This window comes from Prionailurus viverrinus, chromosome A1 (genome assembly GCF_022837055.1).
Source record: "Prionailurus viverrinus isolate Anna chromosome A1, UM_Priviv_1.0, whole genome shotgun sequence".
NCBI classification, from domain to species: Eukaryota; Metazoa; Chordata; class Mammalia; order Carnivora; family Felidae; genus Prionailurus; species Prionailurus viverrinus.
Window position 1 is genome coordinate 29586129 of NC_062561.1, and position 20583 is coordinate 29606711.

Here is a 20583-nt window from a genome sequence, read left to right on the forward strand (position 1 = left end):
CATTCAAGGTAGAATGGGTTGAGCCAGAGACACAGACCTGTAAAAACGAGAGAAATGTCTGGATAAAAATGCTTTGGTTTAGCTGAAGTATAGCTTTGGTATAGCTGCCTTCTTGGTAGGCAGGAGATGAGATTGGAAAAGTAGGTTTGATCCAAATTGTACAAGCTTCACATGGCATGCTGTGGAGTTTGGGTTTTCTTATCTTTTTTCCCCTGTAAACTATGGGAAAATAAGTCAATTTTATTCTTCTTCTAATTTTCAGCATATAAAGTTTTACAGAATGAATAATATGGTCAAACCAGACTTGGGTTTCAGAGAATAACTTTAGCAGCAATGAGAAGAATGGAGAAGAGAAACAAGATTGACTGGTGATAGAAGTCAGAGAAGGCATTGAATTAGTCCTGTCAAGCCTGGTCTGACTTAGGGTGTCTGATTTAGGACAGAAGAAATAAAAAGAGACTAGATTTCATGATTTTATTTCTACTTTAATCTTCATAGAAACAGGAAATTATGTGATGAAATTATTTTGATAATACAAAGTTGATTATAATTAGTTATTTTATTTCCATTAGATAATAATATATTTAGTTCATCTGAAGATGACATTGTTGTTGCCCCAATCACCCATGTATCCGTCACATTAGATGGGATTCCTGAAGTGGTGGAAACTCAGCAGGTTCAAGAGACCTATGCACACTCACCAGGAACATCGTCACCAGAACAACCTAAGAGAAAGAAAGGTGGGTGGTTAATTTGTTTAGGGCAAACAGTCAAGTCTTGAAGTGGAATCTAAACATAATGTTTATTCAAGGATATTTCTACACCAATTAAAACTCACATAATAAAAAATGAGGGTACAAAACATAAAAGGTATATCTCCATATTAGATTCAATAAAAAATTAAAGCCTCAACCTTTTATCTAAACCCTTTTATCCAAACTCAGAAAGAGGTTGGTGTAAGGGAAGTTAGCTTCCTTCCAAAGGACATAGTTAGAAAAATCACTAGCATAGATTCCAATATAAGATTCCTGTGGGAAAAATAATGAATTGGAAATCAACAGGTAAGTAATTGAAGAGGAAAATGTTAGATTTTAATTAGATTTAAATTTTAAAGGGAGTTTTTAACTTTTCACGAATTTAGGACCATATCTGCATACTAAAGTCTGACACTCTTTCCATTTTATTGCCTTCTGATTCTACTCCAGCTTGTATAATATTTTGAGTTTAATATCTTGGTTAATCACCAACCACCCAGTAACTTAACTTCACATAAAAGTAAGGGTAAATCCAAGAGCCAAAACTGAAGAGGGAAATAGAAACACTAAGAATGAACTGACACTGAAGGGCTGAGACGTTATGTCAGTCTTGATGTCCAAGGCACTTGTGCATTCCCAGCCATACTTAACATAATTAACATAAAAGTGTACCCAGGCTGGTAATAACTTGGGGTACCAGGCAAAAGCTCTTGTAAAACTGCTCTGGCAAGTCCTACATTTAACCTGAGCTGCACAGAATTTCCTCAAATAAAGCAAATAAAACAAAGTTGAGGTGAGCTCACATTGCAGTATTAAGGAATACATAAGGAAGATAATTCCTGAATGAGAAGCAGAAGACATAGAATGAGTCTAGGATTACTTCTCTAAGAACTTAAGACAGTCGAATTATCAAATACAAACTTTCAGTGAATATGACTGCAATTATTAAGGCAAAAGAATGAAAAACAAAGTCAAAGAATGAGACTGTTAAAAAAATACCGGGTGGAATGTCTTCTTCCAGACAACATGGAATGACAGAACCTGGTTTGGCAATGATTTGGGGACAACAAAAGAAAAAATTGTAAGTGGGACTACATTAAACTAAAAAGCTTCTTACAGCAAAAGAAACCGTCAAAAAAATGAAAGGCAGCCTACAGAATTGGAGAAAATATTTGCAAGCCATATATCTGATAAGGGGTTAATATTCAGTCAGAAACACATAAAGAACTCCTACAACTCAATAGCAAAAAAAAACTGATTAAAAAATGGGCAGAGGGCCTTGAATAGACATTGAATAGACTAAACAAGACATACAGATGGCCAACAGGTACGTGAAAAGATGCTCAACATCACTAATTGTCAGAAAACTGCAAATCAAAACCACAATAAGCTGTCACCTCACACCTGTCACAGTGACTGTCATCAAAAAGGCAAGAGATAATGAGTGTTGGCAGGGATGTGGAGAAAAAGGAACCCTTGTGCACTGTTGGTGGGAATGTAAATTGGTACAGCCACTATGGAAAACAGCACGGAGGTTCCTCAAAATGTTAAAACTACAAATAACCATATGACCTAGCAATCTTACACCTGGATACATATATTCAAAAGAAATGAAAATAAGATATCAAAGCAATACCTGTATTCCCATGTTCATTGCACATTAAAAAACATAGGTGGACCTTGAGAGTATTATGCTAAGTGAAGTAAGTCAGAGAAAGACAAATATTGTGTGCTCTCACATGCGGAATCTGAAATAGCCGAACTCCTAGAAGCAGAGAGAAAAACGATGGTTGCTAGGAGGAGGAAATGGGGAGATGTCAATGAAGGATATAAGCTTCCAGGTATAAAATGAGTATGGGGACCTAATGTACAGCGTGGTGACTTTGGTTAACAGTACAATATGTATTGTATATTTAAAAGTTGCTAATAGAGGAAGTTGCTAACATCTTAAATGTTCACACCCCCACAACCAAGTAATTATTATGTGAGGTGATGGTATATTAACTGACCCTACTGTGGTAATCATTTTACAACATAGAAGTGTATCACAACATTGCATTGTACATCTTAAAGATTCACAACTATATGTCATTATATCTCAATAAAGCTGGAAAAAATTTTTAATTAAAAAATCTCCAGAATCTGGATTTACTTTCCTATTTCAACAACTTGAAAATACAGACAAAATGTATGAAAAAGTGCTATTAAAAAGTGGGTATCGGTCAACAAAAGCAAGTGATCTCTGAGAAACAGGAAACAAATGAGGGTGAGCCCTATGATTACCCCACCTTACTGCATAGAGAATTTTTTTGTTTGTTTGGCTTGCTCTTTGTTTCCTCTTTTTCTTTTTTCCCTTCCTTTCTTTCTGTCTTTCTGTCTTTCTTTTTTCAGTTTGGCAATTTCTTAAAACATTTAATGCATGCTTAACATGTAACCCAGCCATTCTTCTACTGAGTGTTTACCCAAAATAAATGAAGCCATACGTTTATAGAAAAACGTATGCATGAATGAATGTTCTTAGCAATTTTCTTTGCAATAATAGCTCCAAACTTGAAACAACCCAAATGTCTATCAACTGCTGATTAAATAAATTTGTGGTATACCTGTACAATGAAGTAACACTCAGCAATAAAATAGAGTATACTATTGATACATACAACAAAAATGGATGAATCTCAGCATAAATATGCCAATTTGGAAAGAAGCCAGATTTTTTAATATATATGTTTCTATTTATATAAAATTGTGCAAACTGCAAACTAATATATAATGACAGAAAATATGTGAGTAGTTGGTTACCTTTGGATTGGGCAGAGTGGGAGAGGTAAGATGTAAGGCTTACAGAGGGGTACAAAGTACTTTTGGGAGGGAAGGATATGCTCACTGTTTTGAACATAGTGATGATTTCACAGGTAAAAACATGTTGGAAGATACCGACTTATAGACTTTAAGCATATGCAATTTATTGTATATCTGTTATACTTTGTAAAGCTATTTTTAACGTGAAAGACTAACATCCTAATTAATAGTGGAAGACTGATGTCATAAGGAACCAAGTAGAACACATAATATATAGGTTAAACAGCAGATTAGTCACTGTTTAAAAGCATTAATGAGTTCCAATATAGATCTGATGTAGAATAAAAAACATGGAAGTCAGAGATGTGAGGATTGAATGAAAAGGTCTACATGTTTGATCAAAGGTCCAGAAAAAGAGAATATGTAGAGCAAGAGGAGGCAGCATTCAAAGGTAATGACTGAGAGTTTTCCAAAGTGACATCCCAGCATGGTGAATCCTGAGTAGCATAACTAAAAGAAGTCCAGATCTAAATACATTATAGAAAAAAATGCAAAACACAGCACTCCCCTCGCCCCGCCCAAAAAAAGAAGAAGAGGAAGAAGAAGAAACAACGAACTAACCAGAGGAGAAACTTGAAGAGGATTGATTTTTAGATTGGCAGCTTAGAAGCTCCCAGTAGAGGATGGGAGTGTTGGCTATCTTCAAAGTATTAAGAAGAAATAACTGTCAACCAAAAATTCTATACCCAACTAATGTATAACTCACATGAAGCTGTGCACATTGCCATCTTGAATAGTAAGGAAGCCAGTGGAAAGGATGGGTATTGGATAGGTTTACTAACGGTCTCTGTCTTGACTGAAACTAGTGATGAAAACAGTGGGAAGAAGAAAATGATATCAGAAAAGGTAGGTAAATAGAAAGCATAAAATAAGAGGGTAGGAGGGATAGGAGCTAACTAATATTTCTAATATCTTCACTTCTAGTATTTGTTATCATTAACGTGGTCACCCAGAGGTGTCTGCCTCATGAATTGTTCTCTGCAGATTCCTGCAGTGATGGAAGTCACGATACCTGGCTGACTAGGTTTTATATTTATGCATTGAGAGGGGCCTGAAGAGTGACTTTGTGAGAGCAGGGGAGTTGGATGCTTAACCAACTGAACCACCCAGGCTCCTCAAAAGTGATCTGTTTTTGATCCTCTTATGCACCTTTAGAAATGTTTCCTATTCAGCTTGGGGATGTGTTCTTAACTAACCTAATGACTTTATCTCTAGAATTCTGTTCTTCTAAGTTCTTGTTCTACATTGCACTAATCCAGAATTTACCCTTGTGACCTAGACCACATAGAGCCTGAAGAATGTTGGGACAAAATATGCTAACTAAGGTGTCCATTTATGCTTAATCTTCATTGGTTTCTTATGTATAGATCACTCCTCAAAAGTGATCTGTTTTTGATCCTCTTATGCACCTTTAGAAATTTTTCCTATTCAGCTTGGGGATGTGTTCTTAACTAACCTAATGACTTTATCTCTAGAATTCTGTTCTTCTAAGTTCTTGCTCTACATTGCACTAATCCAGAATTTACCCTTGTGACCTAGACCAGATAGAGCCTGAAGAATGTTGGGACAAAATATGCTAACTAAGGTGTCCATTTATGCTTAATCTTCATTGGTTTCTTATGTATAGAACGGTAGTCTATTCGGACAGCATGATCATCTCAACCTAAATCTCAGGCAACATTGCCACCAAGTTGTGTTCCTAGAGAAATGGCAAAAGAAGATCACAAACAAGGCTTTAGAATAGTTGGTTGAGCCAGACTAAGGTTGCACAAACTACATTTAACACTGTTGGAATGGACTTGTTTAGAGATTGAATGAAGCATAACTATAATTTATATAATGTGCAAAACTGTTTTGTGTGAATTAAAAGAAATACAGAAAAATAAGATGATTAAAAATACATAGGAAAATAAAAATAGACTATGTGGTTCACCAAAATTTTGCCTCACATATTTTTCTATCTCTAAAGTTTTGGGACGTTTCTAGTATTTGAGAATTACGTGTATGCACATGTGAGAAGAGCTAAAAGTCAACTTCTCCTACCATAAAAAGCTTATGTAACCAACAGACAAACTTGTATGGCTTATTTTTTGAGCCCCAGTCTTATCAACGTCAAGAATGTTCCCCCAAATTTTAAGAAAGCATTGTCAGTTTTGTTCCCTCGAAGACAAGATATAATGTTTTAAACTTAACCTTATTTTTATAAATGAGCTGATATATACATAAAGTGTTTGTGCTCTAACCTATGCTAATGATAAAATTTCACTGAAGTTATTTTCCTTTTGAGTAAATAGCATTTAGGAGACCATTATGTGTGATCCATGTATAAAGCATTAAAATTTAAGATAAATGACCAAATAGCATTTATAAACAGCTAAATTGTTCATTCTCTTTCACTTTTGAGGGCAAATACTTACACAGAGCTGTTCTGTTTTCAGGGAGAAAAACAAAACCTCCACGACCAGATTCCCCAGCCACTACGCCGAACATATCTGTGAAGAAGAAAAATAAAGATGGTAAGGGTAAGTACTATAATTTCCTTGTAATACTTATAGGTCAAGTAATAGTTAGATTGCTTTAAAATATCTGCATTTTGTAAGGAAAAACTACCAGCTCTCTTGACTTATTGAAATGGATCTTATTGCTGCCACATGCTTATAAAGTACAGTTGGCACTTTTCCATTCAAGAGATTTTTTTATGTACCTGTGTGTCCTTTCATTTAATAATGAGTCTCTTGGGAGAGTTCAGCCAGGTTAGCCTTTCAGTTCATAGACACTTTATAATACTGTTTTGAAGTTCTCATATTTTCATAACTGCTGCCCAAATATGAAAAAAATTAAGGTCAATCCATTTGCTCTGATATAAAAAGAACAACTATTGAATGTTTTGTACAACTCTTTTTCACTGTTTTTCTTAGGTAATGGTTCTTAAAGAGGTAAGAAAAAATTCCTCTCAAAGTGTTTTTTTTTCTCCCTAAGTTATCACAAATCTATTGCCAAGATTGCTCTGTCCAGACATCTTACATAAGACTTTTAGTTGTGTTTAATTTTGCTCTTTCAAATGAAATTGTAATCAGTTCAACAGAAATTGCTTTTGTTTCAGGAAACACAATTTATCTTTGGGAGTTTTTACTGGCACTGCTCCAGGACAAAGCTACTTGTCCTAAATATATCAAATGGACCCAGCGAGAAAAAGGCATTTTTAAACTGGTAGATTCCAAAGCAGTATCCAGGTTGTGGGGAAAGCACAAAAACAAACCTGACATGAATTACGAGACCATGGGAAGAGCTCTCAGGTACAAGAAGCTTTTGTAGTTCGTTGTGTTAAGAATATTATTTCCTAAATACTACAAAGTAGGTAACTTCTAAAAAGTTAGAGGATTACAAAAATGGTGAATTTTATTATTGAATTACTAAAACCACACAACTTACAGAAATCAGTATGTATTTAGGGGTGCCTGGGTGGCTCAGTTGCTTAAGCATCTGACTTCTGGTTTCAGCTCAGGTCGTGATCTCACAGTTCCTGAGTTTGAGGCCCAGGTCAGGCTCTGTGCTGACAGTGCGGAACCTCGAACCTGCTTGGGATTCTCTGTCTCCCTCTCTCTGCCCCTCCCCTTGTGCATGCATTCATTCTCTCCCTCCCTCTCTGTCTCTCTCTCTCAAAAAAAAAAAAAAAAAAAATCAGTATGTATTTAAATTGAAATCTGACTCCAATCTAGGAAAATGTTTTCCTTCAAAAAATTTTTTTCATGCAAATAACAGACAGTTTCCTTATAAAGGGACTAAAAAATGCAAACCATCAACAGAAATTTAAATTGACCACAGGAGTCATATGTTTGGAGCCATTAAACTTGAATTCAGCACAAAGTTAACAAATAGTGGTAATGCAAGTACTTAATAAGAGGGTGCATTTTTATTTATTTTCTTTAATTTTTTTTTTTAACGTTTATTTGAGAGAGAGACAGAGTGTAAGTGGGGGAGGGTAGAGAGAGAGGGAAACACAGAATCCGAAGCAGGCTCCAGGCTCTGAGTGTCAGCACAGAACTTGATGTGGGGCTTAAACCCACAAACTGTGAGATCATGACCTGAGCCAAAGTTAGATGCTTAACTGAGTGAGCCACCCAGGCGCCCCAAGATTTTAAATGTAAATCTCAGATATGATCTATATACCTGAATAAATGCTTCAAGAATAATGTTAGATACTGTGAAATTTTGAACTAGGGTATCATTTTATTCTTAAGCTCACTATTAGTTTGTTTTTTCTGTGCTGTCTCTCTCTCAAGATACACATCTATTTGAGAAAGATTTACCAGAAGTAGCAATCATCGTGGTGCCTGGGTGTCTCGGTTGGTTAAGTGTCAGACTTTGGGTCATGTCATGATCTCAGGGTTCATGGGTTCAAGCCCCACTTTGGGCTGTCTGCTGTCAGCACAGAGCTCACTTTGGGTCCTCTGTCTCCCTTGTGCTCCTTCCCTGCTCTAATTCCTGCTCTCTGAGATGGAGATGGAATCCCAAGCAGGCTCCACAAGGCAGTACAGAGCCCAACGCAGGGCTCCAGCCCGTGAACCATGAGATCATGACCTTTACTGAAACCAAAAGTCAGACACTTAGCCAACTGAGCCACACAAAGCCCCTAAATTCTTGAGGTTTGTAGTAGATTTGAGTATTCCGGCAAGTTGGAAGAAGGGGAGATGAAGAAAAGTGAACTAGATAGGTCACTGTATAATCCATATACTTTATCAACAATCTCCTCATCAGAACTGGTTTTAGGTTTAGTTGGCAATAAGGGTTTTTCTATGTAAGTATGTGTGTTTTATATATATTTAGAAAAGAATGTGTTTGGGGCACCCGGGTGGCTCAGTCAGCAGGGCGTCCAACATCGGCTCAGGTCATGACCTCGCTATTTCATGAGTTCAAGCCCCATGTTGGACACTGTGCCGACGGCTTGGAACCTGGAGCCTACTTTGGATTCTCTGTCTCCCTCTCTCTCTTCCCCTGCCTGCTTGTGTTCTCTCTTTATGTCTCTCTCTCAAAAATAAATAAACACTAAAAAAAAAAAGAGAGAGAAGGGGCCCCTGGGTAGCTCAGTTGGTTAAGTGTCAGACTTTGGCTCAGGTCATGATCTCATGGTTCGTGGGTTTGAGTCCTGCATCAGGCTCTGTGCTGGCAGCTTGGAGCCTGGAGCCTGCCTCAGATTCTGTCTCTGTCTCTCTTCCCCTCCCCTACTTGTGCTCTCTCTCTCTCTCTCAAATATAAAAACATTAAAAACAATTTTTTTTTAAAGAAAACAGTATGTTTAATTATACTATCTTATATAAAGTAACTACCCTTCATTTTGAAATTCTTCTCCCACTTGTTTCCAACTTGAGACTTCTGTTATTAGGGAATTTTTAATGTTGTTGAATATCATTTTAATTTATGTTTAATTGAATAAAATATTGATAAAATTGTCTGCTTTGAATAGGTACTATTACCAAAGGGGTATTCTGGCAAAAGTGGAAGGTCAGCGCTTGGTGTATCAGTTCAAGGAAATGCCAAAAGATCTTATTTATATAGATGATGAGGATCCTGGTTCCAGCATAGAGTCTTCAGATCCATCACTGTCTTCAACAACTACTTCAAGTAGGAGCCAAGCAAGCAGATCGAGAGTATCCTCAAGTCCAGGGATAAAAGGAGGAGCCACTACAGTTCTAAAGCCGGGAAATTCTAAAGCTACAAAACCCAAAGATCCTGCAGAAGCTGCACAGCCATCAGAAGTTCTGAGGACAGTGCAGCCCACACAGTCTCCATATCCTACCCAGCTCTTCCGGACTATTCATGTAGTACAGCCAGTACAAGCTGTCCCAGAAGGAGAAGCAACCGTAACCAGTAGCATGCAGGATGAAACATTAAATTCTTCCGTTCAGAGTATTAGGTGAGAAAACTATAAAGTTATTGATGCACTTCATTATGTGATGTTTCTGACCAGAGAGCCATTATTAGTTAAATACGTTAGGATTCAGAAGTGAGAATAAAAATTGTATTGATTTCAAGCTAGAAATCTTATTCAACAGATTGTTTTCAGCAGCAGATGACATCAATCCTGATTCTATCAGTGATTCCTTGTTTTTAAACTTTGACATACTTGATGTTATTCTATTAAGTCTAGTCTACTGTACCTTTGTACGATTGGATTGATCCATACAAGAAGCAATCCACATATTAGAAACTCCAGAGAATGGTTTCAGACCTTCCTTTCAAAGTCAGAAGCTGTAAAAATTTAACATAAATTGACAATCATGACCTTCTGGAATATAGTGAGTTCGAAGAAACAACATTACTCCTTGAGAAGATCTTATCACTGAGCAGTTTTAAAGTTCAAAGAGGCCAAGAATCTAATTTTTGGGGCTTTTAGAGTAGCAGAAGTTGGAAAAATAGTTTTATAGCAATAAAATCAAATTTATCTCATAACCCTGGGAAAGATGAAACAACAAATTGATCAAGAAAACCCTGTCTGCTTTAAACTGGTCTTTTGCAGCATTTGGGACTGGTCTCATTGATGTATAATGGGGAAAAAGAGGAAAGGCAGAAAATTAGATGGACATTTGTAACATTCTCTTTTTCTACCGTCATGAATTTCCAGAATGTGAATTACAATAAAATATAGGAGCCCGTCCAAATACAATAAAAATGATTCTTTGATTATTTTTATTAGCTGACTTCAGTCTTAACATTTGTATATTCCTGAATATAAATGCTGGATTTTTGTTCAGTTGATCTTGAGGTAAGAAGCATTACCCAGAATCAAGACAGAGTTAGATGTTTTAGTCTTCCTTGTATGGTCCATTTAAACTTGTGGCATCGTGAAAATTGACTTGCAAGGAGTAGAAAGGTTACATTTGTCCCATTTTAATTGGACAGGAAGGATCAGTCTTTCACTGTTATTAAAGGAGTACTTATTTATCTATTTTCTTTTTAATGTTTTATTTTCCTCTACGTCCTATTGGTTTTGTGTGATAACTGAGTATCTAGTTGGAAGTACGTGATTCCTCCCATTGGTTTCTAGGCTCTGTCGTCTTATCATTGTGTGTATTCGTGTTAATAGGAAACATCCAATAGTCATAAGCTAATCACTAGGACCCCCTTCGTGGAGTGATTCAGTTATTTTTTAGCATCTTTTTTTTACACCTTGAGAATAAAAACAAATCCCCCCACCTTGCAATAAAAAAAGTCCACAGAACTCTAGCTCTGATGGATATGAAATTGTGATACTGTATTGGATACTTTATTACTCTGAATGTCAATTTCTGAATAATACTGAGTGCTAGATATTAAAATGCTATAATTACACTCCTTATCCATGATTTGCAAACTGTCTTTTGGTGTACTTTTCCGAATTTTCATTTCTAAGGTCCCTGATTGTTCTGTGGACTCCCTGCCTGCTTCCTGCCTCCAGTATTTTTTCTCTGGAGTCCAACCTGTTATATAAGACTACTAGTCACAGCTTTGCTATGCTACTTTCTTGCAACTTTTGTTAGATTCATGTTGCACACAGACTGCAGTTAAATTTCTGGAGCTCCGCTACCAGCTCTCACTTCTCTGCTCATGATTCCTTCCTTGCCTTCCCCAGTTAAAGCTGACTGCTTGTGTGCAGTGCAGCTCAATCTGGGACTTGAACCAGGTGTTTCAGTTGACTTTAATGCTCGTCTCCTCCTATACATGTAACCCTGCAGGAGCCACATTTTATTCATTGTCCTTCTGCTTAACATAGTCTCTATCACATAACACCCCTTCAGATTATAGATTTTATTTTGAAATAGTGTATATATTCATTCTTATCTCCTCTCGGAATAATGAGTTCTCTAAGTGTACTGCTTATATAATGAAGAAATTAAAAACTTTAACTTTTCAGAGTTTAAAACATACTTCCTTATTGAATAAATCATTTTCTATTTATATGTATGTATATACACACTTTCTTTTTTTATATATATACACACATTCTTAATCATTCCTTTGACTTAAAAAAAAATTGTTCCCACATTTGGTTGTATCTTTTATTTGTATCTCTCAAAAATCCTACTTATTTTAAAGCAGTTAAGCCTCTAATGGAATGCATTTTATTCCCTGAAATTACTGGATGTGTTAAGGCCAAAGTTAATGAATAATGAATATAATTACTCCGGTTTTTCTATTGTTCTTTTCCATTATATAGAAAGAAAGAAAAGGTGTTAAGTAAATTTCAAGCAAATTGTACATATTACTCTGAAATTTTAATGCATTATTAGAATCATTTTTCATTAGATTATTTTTTTATTTAGTGATTTCTTTATTTTTTATTTGTATTTTTTATAATTACCTGAACTTTTCATCATGAAAAATTTCACAATATTAACAGGCTGAAATAGTACAATGAACACCTGGATTCACAGTTTAAATCCACATATTCACATATTTAAATCCACCTGGATTCACAGTTGATAGCATTTTGCTTTATTTGTTTTCTCTCTATTTCTACCCTTTTTCATGCTTGGTTATTTGTCAAGTAAGTGGACATCATTATGACATTTTATTTCTAAACATTTCAACATACAGTTCTTAAGAATAGAGAGGTTTTCCTAAATAACTGTCGTATTATTACTCCTAAGTAAAATAGCAGTAATTTGGCTACATTTTTCTTAATTTTATAACTACTTATTAATAAAAACAAAGACCACTTAAAGATCTGTAGCTAAGAGAAAATGGAATATATAGGACTTAAAATTATTAAAAATTAAATAAAAAGGGGGGGGCATCTGGGTGGCTCAGTCGGTTAAGCGTCCAACTTCAGCTCAGGTCATGATCTCACGGTTAGTGAGTTCGAGCCCCACATTGGGCTCTGTGCTGACAGCTCAGAGCCTGGAGCCTGCTTCAGATTCTGTGTCTTCCTTTCTCTCTGCCCCTCCCCCACTCATGCTCTGTCTCTCTCTCAAAAATGAAAATAAACATTAAAAAAAAATTTATAGGACTTAGAATATTCAGTGAATATATCAATAAGAACTGACATTTTCAAAGCACTCTCTGTATTTTATACGCTTTCCATATATTAATGTCTAATATCCTAACTTATCAATGAGATATAGGTAGTAGTATTCCTATTTGACAGATGAGGAAGCCAAGGCCAGGAGAGGCCAAGGAACCTGGTCACATCTAGTAAGTGGTGAAGACAGTGTTTTAATGCAAGAAGTTTAGTCCAAAGCAGTGAGCTCATGATTTGCCACCCTGCCTGTTGAGTCACATGATTCTCATGAATTACCAGTCATTTACAATGAAGTAACAACATGTTTTTTCTTTTCTCAGTTTTTCCTTTGCTCATATCTTTTTATCTCACATAATTTCATGTATGTCTGTTGAAATCTATTAAGCTTTTCTAAATGATTTATGGTATATGTGCTCAGTTTTTACTCTGCTTTAATTTTATATGTGCTTTAATTTTGACTCTGGCTTCATGTTATTCAAAGAAGCTACAACAAAAGTAAACCTCTGGTAAAATATTTTCCTGAAATTGTCCCTTGATAAATTTGCAAGTCCACATACCAACCTAACATAATTTTTTTCTCTGTAATATTTATTCAAGCACCAGTAGTTTGTCTTAGGGTCTTTTAAATCACTTAGCCTCAAAAAATGTATAATGTGCAAATTATCTTAAAAGCAAAGTAATGAAGTAGGAAGACTATAGGCGTAACTTTCCAGCCCTTCAACCTTGTCAATTATTAGATGTGACATTGAATTGGATTAATTAACTATTCTGAGTCTGTTTCCTCATCTCTAAAATAAAGGTGATCTTAACAGTTAATGGTGTTACAGGTGATCATAACAGTTAAATGACATTTCCTTGACATCTAAGTAGATATGCAATAAGAACTAAATGTTACATTGTATACCTTTCTTAGTCTCAGAAAGTTTGAGGAATTTTAAATTACCAGTATATACCAGTGGTTACAAGCAGTGTAGGAAATTTTATAAAGTAGTTAACTGTAACATAACCTTTGTTATATAATATAACCAGACACAACTGACAGTTTAATCATTAACTAAGAAAAAAAATAATTAAAATTTTCTGTGGTTGGGAAAAGGCTGCATGATATTTTACCTTTAATCTCTGAATTTTTGTATTAGTGAAAATCACTTATTTTAGAATTTGTTCAAATAAGCCAGTATACTTACATTATATATATATAAATGAGTATATATATTTTCCGGCAGAGGACAGTCAGGTGTTTGGAGAAAAGGATGTCTTTTTCTAGTTTGAACAAAAGCATTGAAAGTCTAGTGGTAGCCCTGGCTAGCAATATGGAAAATTTCCAAGTACGTTATTGCTTGTGCCACACCTGAATGAGGAAAAGAGGAAAAAGGAGTTGTGTATTAAAGGTGTGTAACTGCCCACAGTTTAAAGATAGAAAAGACAGTATTCATCTTTAGCTGAATTTATTTGGGACTGAAGAAGTGGCAGTGTGTTGTAACGGGCAAGCACAAAGGTCTTGCAGCAGTTGGCCTCTTTTCTTATATAGCTGGTCACCTTATGCAAGCTGTTCACTCTCTTTGTGCATTAAATTTTTATATGTAAAATGGGGATAATAGAACTTACAGGGTGGCAAGGCTGTACATATTTATAGATACTATCTGTGTGCTTACTATATGCCGTGTGCTATCTTATTTACATGTACATGGCCATGAACTCTTGTCATGGGGAGCCCTTAATTTAAGAAATGATATCTGGCTATAGGGTCAGTTAACATACCCAGGCTCCAAGATACCCACCCAAGATACCCTGATTCAGGTAGGCAAGGGGAAGAAGGAAGAACAGTGTATTTTGGAAAAGCTGCCTGGATCCCAAAGTTATTCTGTATCCTTCCAACTCTTTTCTTGCCTGCCAATATTATCAGTATATCTGGCCTTTATTTCTAGTCATAGCCTGTCCACCTATTAAATCTTCATTACCCGGCTCATATTCTCTTCTAACTCCATCCTTCAAAAGAGCTGCTAACATCCTGCTCTAGGCTGATTGTCACAGAGGTGGCTTGGTTGGAATCTGAACTTGGAAATCAGAATCCTACCACAGTGGGTAGGATCTAGTCATCCTGTGTCTTTCCACTTGCTTTGAACTTCTCTTAAGCTGCACTGAGTTTTCTTTTCATATGTCTACCTAGCTAACCCATTTGTTTTCTCCAGAATTTTATTTCTCACATATGTAACAAGCCACATAACTGTAACGTATAAAATTTGCCTATAATAATCTGTGTGCAATGATTAACATTTGGGTGATGGGTACCAGCCTAGCTGTTGACCATTTGAAGTAGCAGTCATCTATCTTCTGTATAATAGCTTCATAGAATTAAGAGAAAACAGTTGAGATCAGATGCTGAGTGTTTTCAGCCGCGCTTGTTTGATATTAACAAAGGCCATAACAATAATTTTCACACTAGTGAACTTTTAAAATTGGATTGACTCACAATATCATTAACAACCTTATGTAGGCTTGATGTACATTAAAGGATTTTATGTTAAAGATTATTTGAGCTGAGAAAACTGCTGAAACATGCTTCCATTTATTTTTGCCAAAGCTTGCCCTTATTGTTTGCTCTCTGTGCCAACCTAAAGAACCCCCATGAGTTCATTATATTCATGACTCGTTTTATGTAATACAATATGAACTGTGAACTATTAAATTTCTTCTTATAGTTCAATATACATTTAAGACAGGGTTTGTTTTTTTTTAAATTGAGCATTTTCCCTCTATATATAGAGAAACAGGTTGAAAACAATTACAATCATATGAATTCTGGTAATTGTGGATGAACATGTGGATGATATTATCCCTCAAGTATTAAAAATAATGAGAGTGAATCTAATACATTTGTTTGAAAATACCTAATTTTCTTGGGGTGCTTGGGTGGCTCAGTTGGTTAACCATCTGATTCTTGATTTCAGCTCAGGTCATGATCTCATGGTTTGAGCTCGAGTCCCGCATGTGGCTCTGCACTAGCAGTATGGAGCCTGCTTGGGATTCTCAGTCTCCCTCTGTCTCTGCCCCTCCCCTGCTCATGCTTGTGCTCTTGCTCGCTCTCTCCAAAAATAAACTTAAAAAATAAAATAAAATTTCTAATTTTCTTTCAGGCAGTTCATAATAACTTCTTTGCCAAGCATTTTGATATCCTCCTCCTTCCCCAACAAAATTGCTTCCCCATTTGTATTAATGTGGCACTTTGTACAGCAGATGGTATCATAGTTAATGGCCTGAGAGTTTTGTGTTGGACATTCCATTATAATACAGGGTCTGTTATGATGTTTATGTTGTGTTGAAAATACAGGGAGTAGCATTTGAAATGTGTAACTCATATTTTGTCAAAATGACTTCAAATGTTAAAAAAGTTTTCAGTTGTGTAGAATATGCTGATTTTCTTTTATTTCATAATCTCAATAGGACTATACAGGCTCCAACCCAAGTTCCAGTGGTTGTGTCTCCTGGGAATCAGCATTTGCATACAGTAACACTCCAGACAGTGCCAATCACAACAGTGATAGCCAGCACAGATCCATCATCAGGTGCTGGATCTCAGAAATTTATTTTACAAGCCATTCCATCCTCACAGCCCATGACAGTACTGAAAGAAAATGTCATGCTGCAGTCACAGAAGCCAGGCTCCCCTCCTTCGATTGTCTTGAGCCCTGCCCATGTACAGCAGGTACTTACTAGCAATGTTCAATCGATTTGCAATGGAACCGTCAGTATGGCTTCATCTCCGTCCTTCAGTGCTACTACTCCTGTGGTGACCTTTTCTCCTCGAAGTTCACAACTTGTTGCTCACCCACCTGGCACTGTAATCACTTCGGTTATCAAAGCTCAAGAAACAAAAACTCTTATACAGGAAGTAGAGAAAAAGGAAGTTGAAGATCATTTGAAAGAAGACATTGAGAAGACTGAGCAACAGCCACAGCCTTATGTGATGGTGGTATCCAATTCCAATGGATTTGCCTCTCAGGTAGCTGTGAAACAAAATGAATTGCTGGAACCCAACTCTTTTTAATTAATATACCAAAGGAATTATGGATGATTGTTTTTTAATTGAACATTTCCAGTTGTATTCAAACTGATTCTAAGATAAATTCTACAGATGTTCCTAATTTTGTAGTTAATTGTTAAAAATATTAATTTAGAGTTAATTTTGACTTTGTTAGATGAGGGAGGGTACCCAAGTGTTTCTCTTTGTTGTGCAAATGTTTCAGAATTCAATTGTGAAGGAACAGGCATTTTATACTATGAAGACCTTCTTTTCAGATTTTTTTCAGTTGCTATACCATAAGCATTTTTTAAGTTTCTTTTTTAATTTTACATGGTATTAGTTTTTCTGATTCTTTTGTAAATACAGTACTTAAATACAAGGCAACAGGAGATTTATATAGGAACCATTTTCATTCCACTTGCCTAAGTTAAAGTCTTGACCCTTTCAAATGCAAGACAGCTATTTTATACTTTGTTAAAATTATGATTTCAGTTAGATTGACTTTAGTTGGTTGCACTGTATAAGGAACTATGAAGATGTAGAAAACAACATTAAAAATTGAAAGTTGCCTATGATACGGCTGAACCTGTTTCAGAAGCAGGATAGTATAAAAGCGTCAGCCTAAGAGTGGCTCTTCTGCTAATTAGTTGTGTGATGTTGGGCAAAGCCACTGGATCTTTTTGGGCCTCAGTTCTCCCATAAAAGGAAGGGATATGTTGGATTAGATGAGATGATCTTCAGGCTCCTTTCTGGTTCTAAATTTAATGATTCTAGCTCCTATATTTTAAAGTTATATCAACTAAAACATTATCAGCTTATTTCTTAATGTAAATATGGCTAACATATTGCAGAAAAATAACTGGCCCTACAACCTACAAAATTCATTCTTCTGTTATCTGTAAGATCTGCTATGTATCTGAATTCTTCCTAAATCCTGTGTTCATTAACTTTTTAGGCCACTGTGTACCGTGGCCCATCAGTAAACTTACATTGCTGAGTGCTAAATGATGTACTGCCATTCTGAAAGAGTCAAGGATCTTTCTTAAGGGCCCAGAAAGCAACCACACCTTGGGCTCATCTGGCTGAGTAGTCAGTTGCTATAAAAGCATAATTGCTTTATATTTTGGATCATTTTTTTATTGGGAGTTGGGGGGGGTTGCGTACAAAGATAATATACATATATATCTGAGTCTCGGAAATGAAATAGTTTTTAGATTACTTTTCAACTGTAAATAATGTACATTTAATTTCACAAGAAAAATTGTTTTCTGCAAATTTTCTAGTACAGCAAAGGAGAAACTTTTGTAGATGAAAAAAATCATGTTTAGAGGTTTCTTGTTCTATGTTTTCATATTACAGAGTGAATTTGTATTTAAGCAAAAATTTAAATTTTGGAAGCCTCTAAACGTTTTTGTATCTTTAATTGGTTTATTATTAAATAAATCATGTAAAAGTTCTCAGTGTTTGTGTTTTCAAGCAAATATTTCTTAAGAAGAAGTATACAGAAAATGTTGTTGGTATTTGCAATGCTATTAAGTATTCGTATAATAAGCTCCATTGGTCAGATTAGAATTGCTGAATGCAGTTCCTCCTCTCAGTTTTCCTTTCTGCTATGCCAGACGGCAGCTTCTACATGGCACACGTGGATTGCCAAGCTCTATAAATTAGAAAACAATAAAATTTTCTTAGCAATAATATTCAACACACTCTAAAAAACAAGTTTTCTGGGGCGCCTGGTGGCTCAGTTGGTAAGCGTCTGACTTCAGCTCAGGTCATGATCTCACGGTTCGTGAGTTCAAACCCCGCATCGGGCTCTGTGCTGACAGCTCAGAGCCTGGAGCCTGCTTCGGATGCTGTGTTTCCCTCTCTCTGCTACTCCCCCACTCACACTCTGTCTCTCAAAAATAAATAAACATTAAAAAATTAAAAATAATAAATAAAAAAGTTTTCTAATTAGAAATCAGATCAGTTAATTGTTAAACTTAGAAAACATAGAACCAGAAAAAGAGAAGAAAATTAAAATCTCAATGCAATACCCCTGTACCTAGCAGTAACTTACACACTTACTCATTTTGTCATGTCAATCAATATTCTTCAAAAATGGGATTTTAAAAGGAGCATTTTAATCTCTGAAGTCAGAGGAATGCAGAAAAGAATCTGAACAAATAGGCCTTGCTAAATTTTCCTCAGTTTACTACCCTTAGTTCATACCCTTTTCTTCTGTCACTTTTCATGACTTCCCATTCTTTATCAAACCTAGTATAAAAACACTTAGGCTTAACATTTCTTTGAATCTTCATTTCCAAATGAAGGCTCCCACATCATGTAAAACATTAAATAGGTATGTTTTCCTTCTTTAAACTGTTAGTTTGATTTTTAGGCCCAGCTAAGCACCCTAAGAAAGTCATGGCAAAGTTCTTTCTCCTCTAGAACTCTGGCTAGCCATGCATCCCCTAACATAATCTCCTCATATTGAACTCCTGAACAGGAGCATAGCTAGCTCTCTGGCCTGTGATGTTACTCTCACTGTCCTAACCTAAAAACCTGATGTTTTCTCAGTTCCCATTCATTCTTTAACCTTCTATAGTATTGCATTTGCCCTATTACCCTGAAATTACTGTTGCAAAGGTCACTAACTAGTAGTTAATTTCCATATGCCAGATTTCTGTCCTTATCTTCCTTGACCTTTCCAACATTTAACCTTTTATAACTCACCCTGAACTTTTTTTTTTCAAGAAACATTTTTTTTTTTTTTTTAATTTTAGAAAGAGAGTGTGTGTGAGCAGGGGAGAGGGGCAGAGGGAGAGAAAGAATCTTAAGCAGGCTGCACGCTCAGTATGGAACCCAATGCAGGGCTTGATCTTACAACCCTGGGATTATGACCTGAACCAAAATCAAGAGCTGGATGCTCAACCAACTGAGCCAGCCAGGTGCGCCAACTCACTGTTACTTTAAGTTCTCAATTTATTGCTTTCATTTTTTTTAATTTTAATTTTTTATTTAAAAAAATTTTTTTAATGTTTATTCCAATTTCATTATGTCAAATCCTTTAGTGTCAAGCCCTTCCTCACTGTCCTCAGAGTTGATGTCCTGCATGGTCTTACCTCTTCTTGGTCCCATCAGCCTTATCTTCAAATAGTACTCTCCAAATCCTGTCAGTTCGGATTGGGGTGCTTTCAGTTGCATGAAACAAAAACGCAATTTAAAATTATTAAATAGTACAAAATAAGACGTCTGGAGTTAGGTTTCCAGGTTAGTTAATTCAGGAACTCGGGTGATAGTAACCAGGTTTCTTCCCTCTCTGCTTTCCCATCCTCAGCATTTTGCTTTAGTTTCCAGGATGGCTTCTGCCATACTTGCCAGATAGCTGCAGTAGTTCCTTCTAGTTTTCTGTTTGTCAGAAGATCTTTCCCAGAATACCCTGAACAGCCGTCTCTTCAGAGCTCGTTGGCTAGATTTGTCATATACCCCTTCCTAAACAAATTGCTAGCCGAGGAAGTAGGGTTACCATGAATGACTTAGATGTGTATGGTGCCAAACAAAATCGGGGCTCTCCAGCAAGAAATGAGGGAGAATGGTGTGGCCTCCCATCACCCACACGCATCTTTCTTTAGAGACACTTTCAAAAATGCTCATGCCTACATAAAACATGTATTTCTCTCCCAAAGAGAGATCAAAGTCCCATCCTGTTGCCCGATCCAGTTTCATGCCCGGGATGTTTGAGATCATACGCAGTCGTCTTTTTCAGATCAGCTGTGTCCCCCTGGTTTCTTGTCCTCCACAGCCACATCCAGTATGAGCACTCAGGATACTCTTTCCAGAGTCAGCTTTAGAACACACCATTTGATGATATAAGTTTGATGCCCTGTCCCAGGGTCACCATTTTCCCATCCTGGAATAGTTGTGTCCTCAGTACCTTTCATCCTGCCTTTTATACATACCCGGTC

General features: G+C 36.2%; 1 protein-coding gene across 7 annotated transcripts in view; it reads left to right on the forward strand.

Moving 5' to 3' along the window:
- The window catches only part of ELF1 (E74 like ETS transcription factor 1), a 106419-nt gene extending 88327 nt beyond the window's left edge, over nt 1-18092 (forward strand). For 6 of the 7 annotated variants that reach the window (XM_047868290.1, XM_047868273.1, XM_047868266.1 and 3 more), the window contains 5 exons: nt 573-740; nt 6053-6136; nt 6718-6910; nt 9079-9528; nt 16057-18092. In XM_047868290.1, coding sequence (XP_047724246.1) covers nt 573-740; nt 6053-6136; nt 6718-6910; nt 9079-9528; nt 16057-16660 — 1499 coding nt within the window. In that variant the 3' untranslated portion in view covers nt 16661-18092. The remainder of the gene's footprint in view (nt 1-572; nt 741-6052; nt 6137-6717; nt 6911-9078; nt 9529-16056) is intronic. The other variant, XM_047868317.1, reaches the window with a different exon arrangement.
- The last annotated feature ends 2491 nt before the right edge of the window (nt 18093-20583 follow it).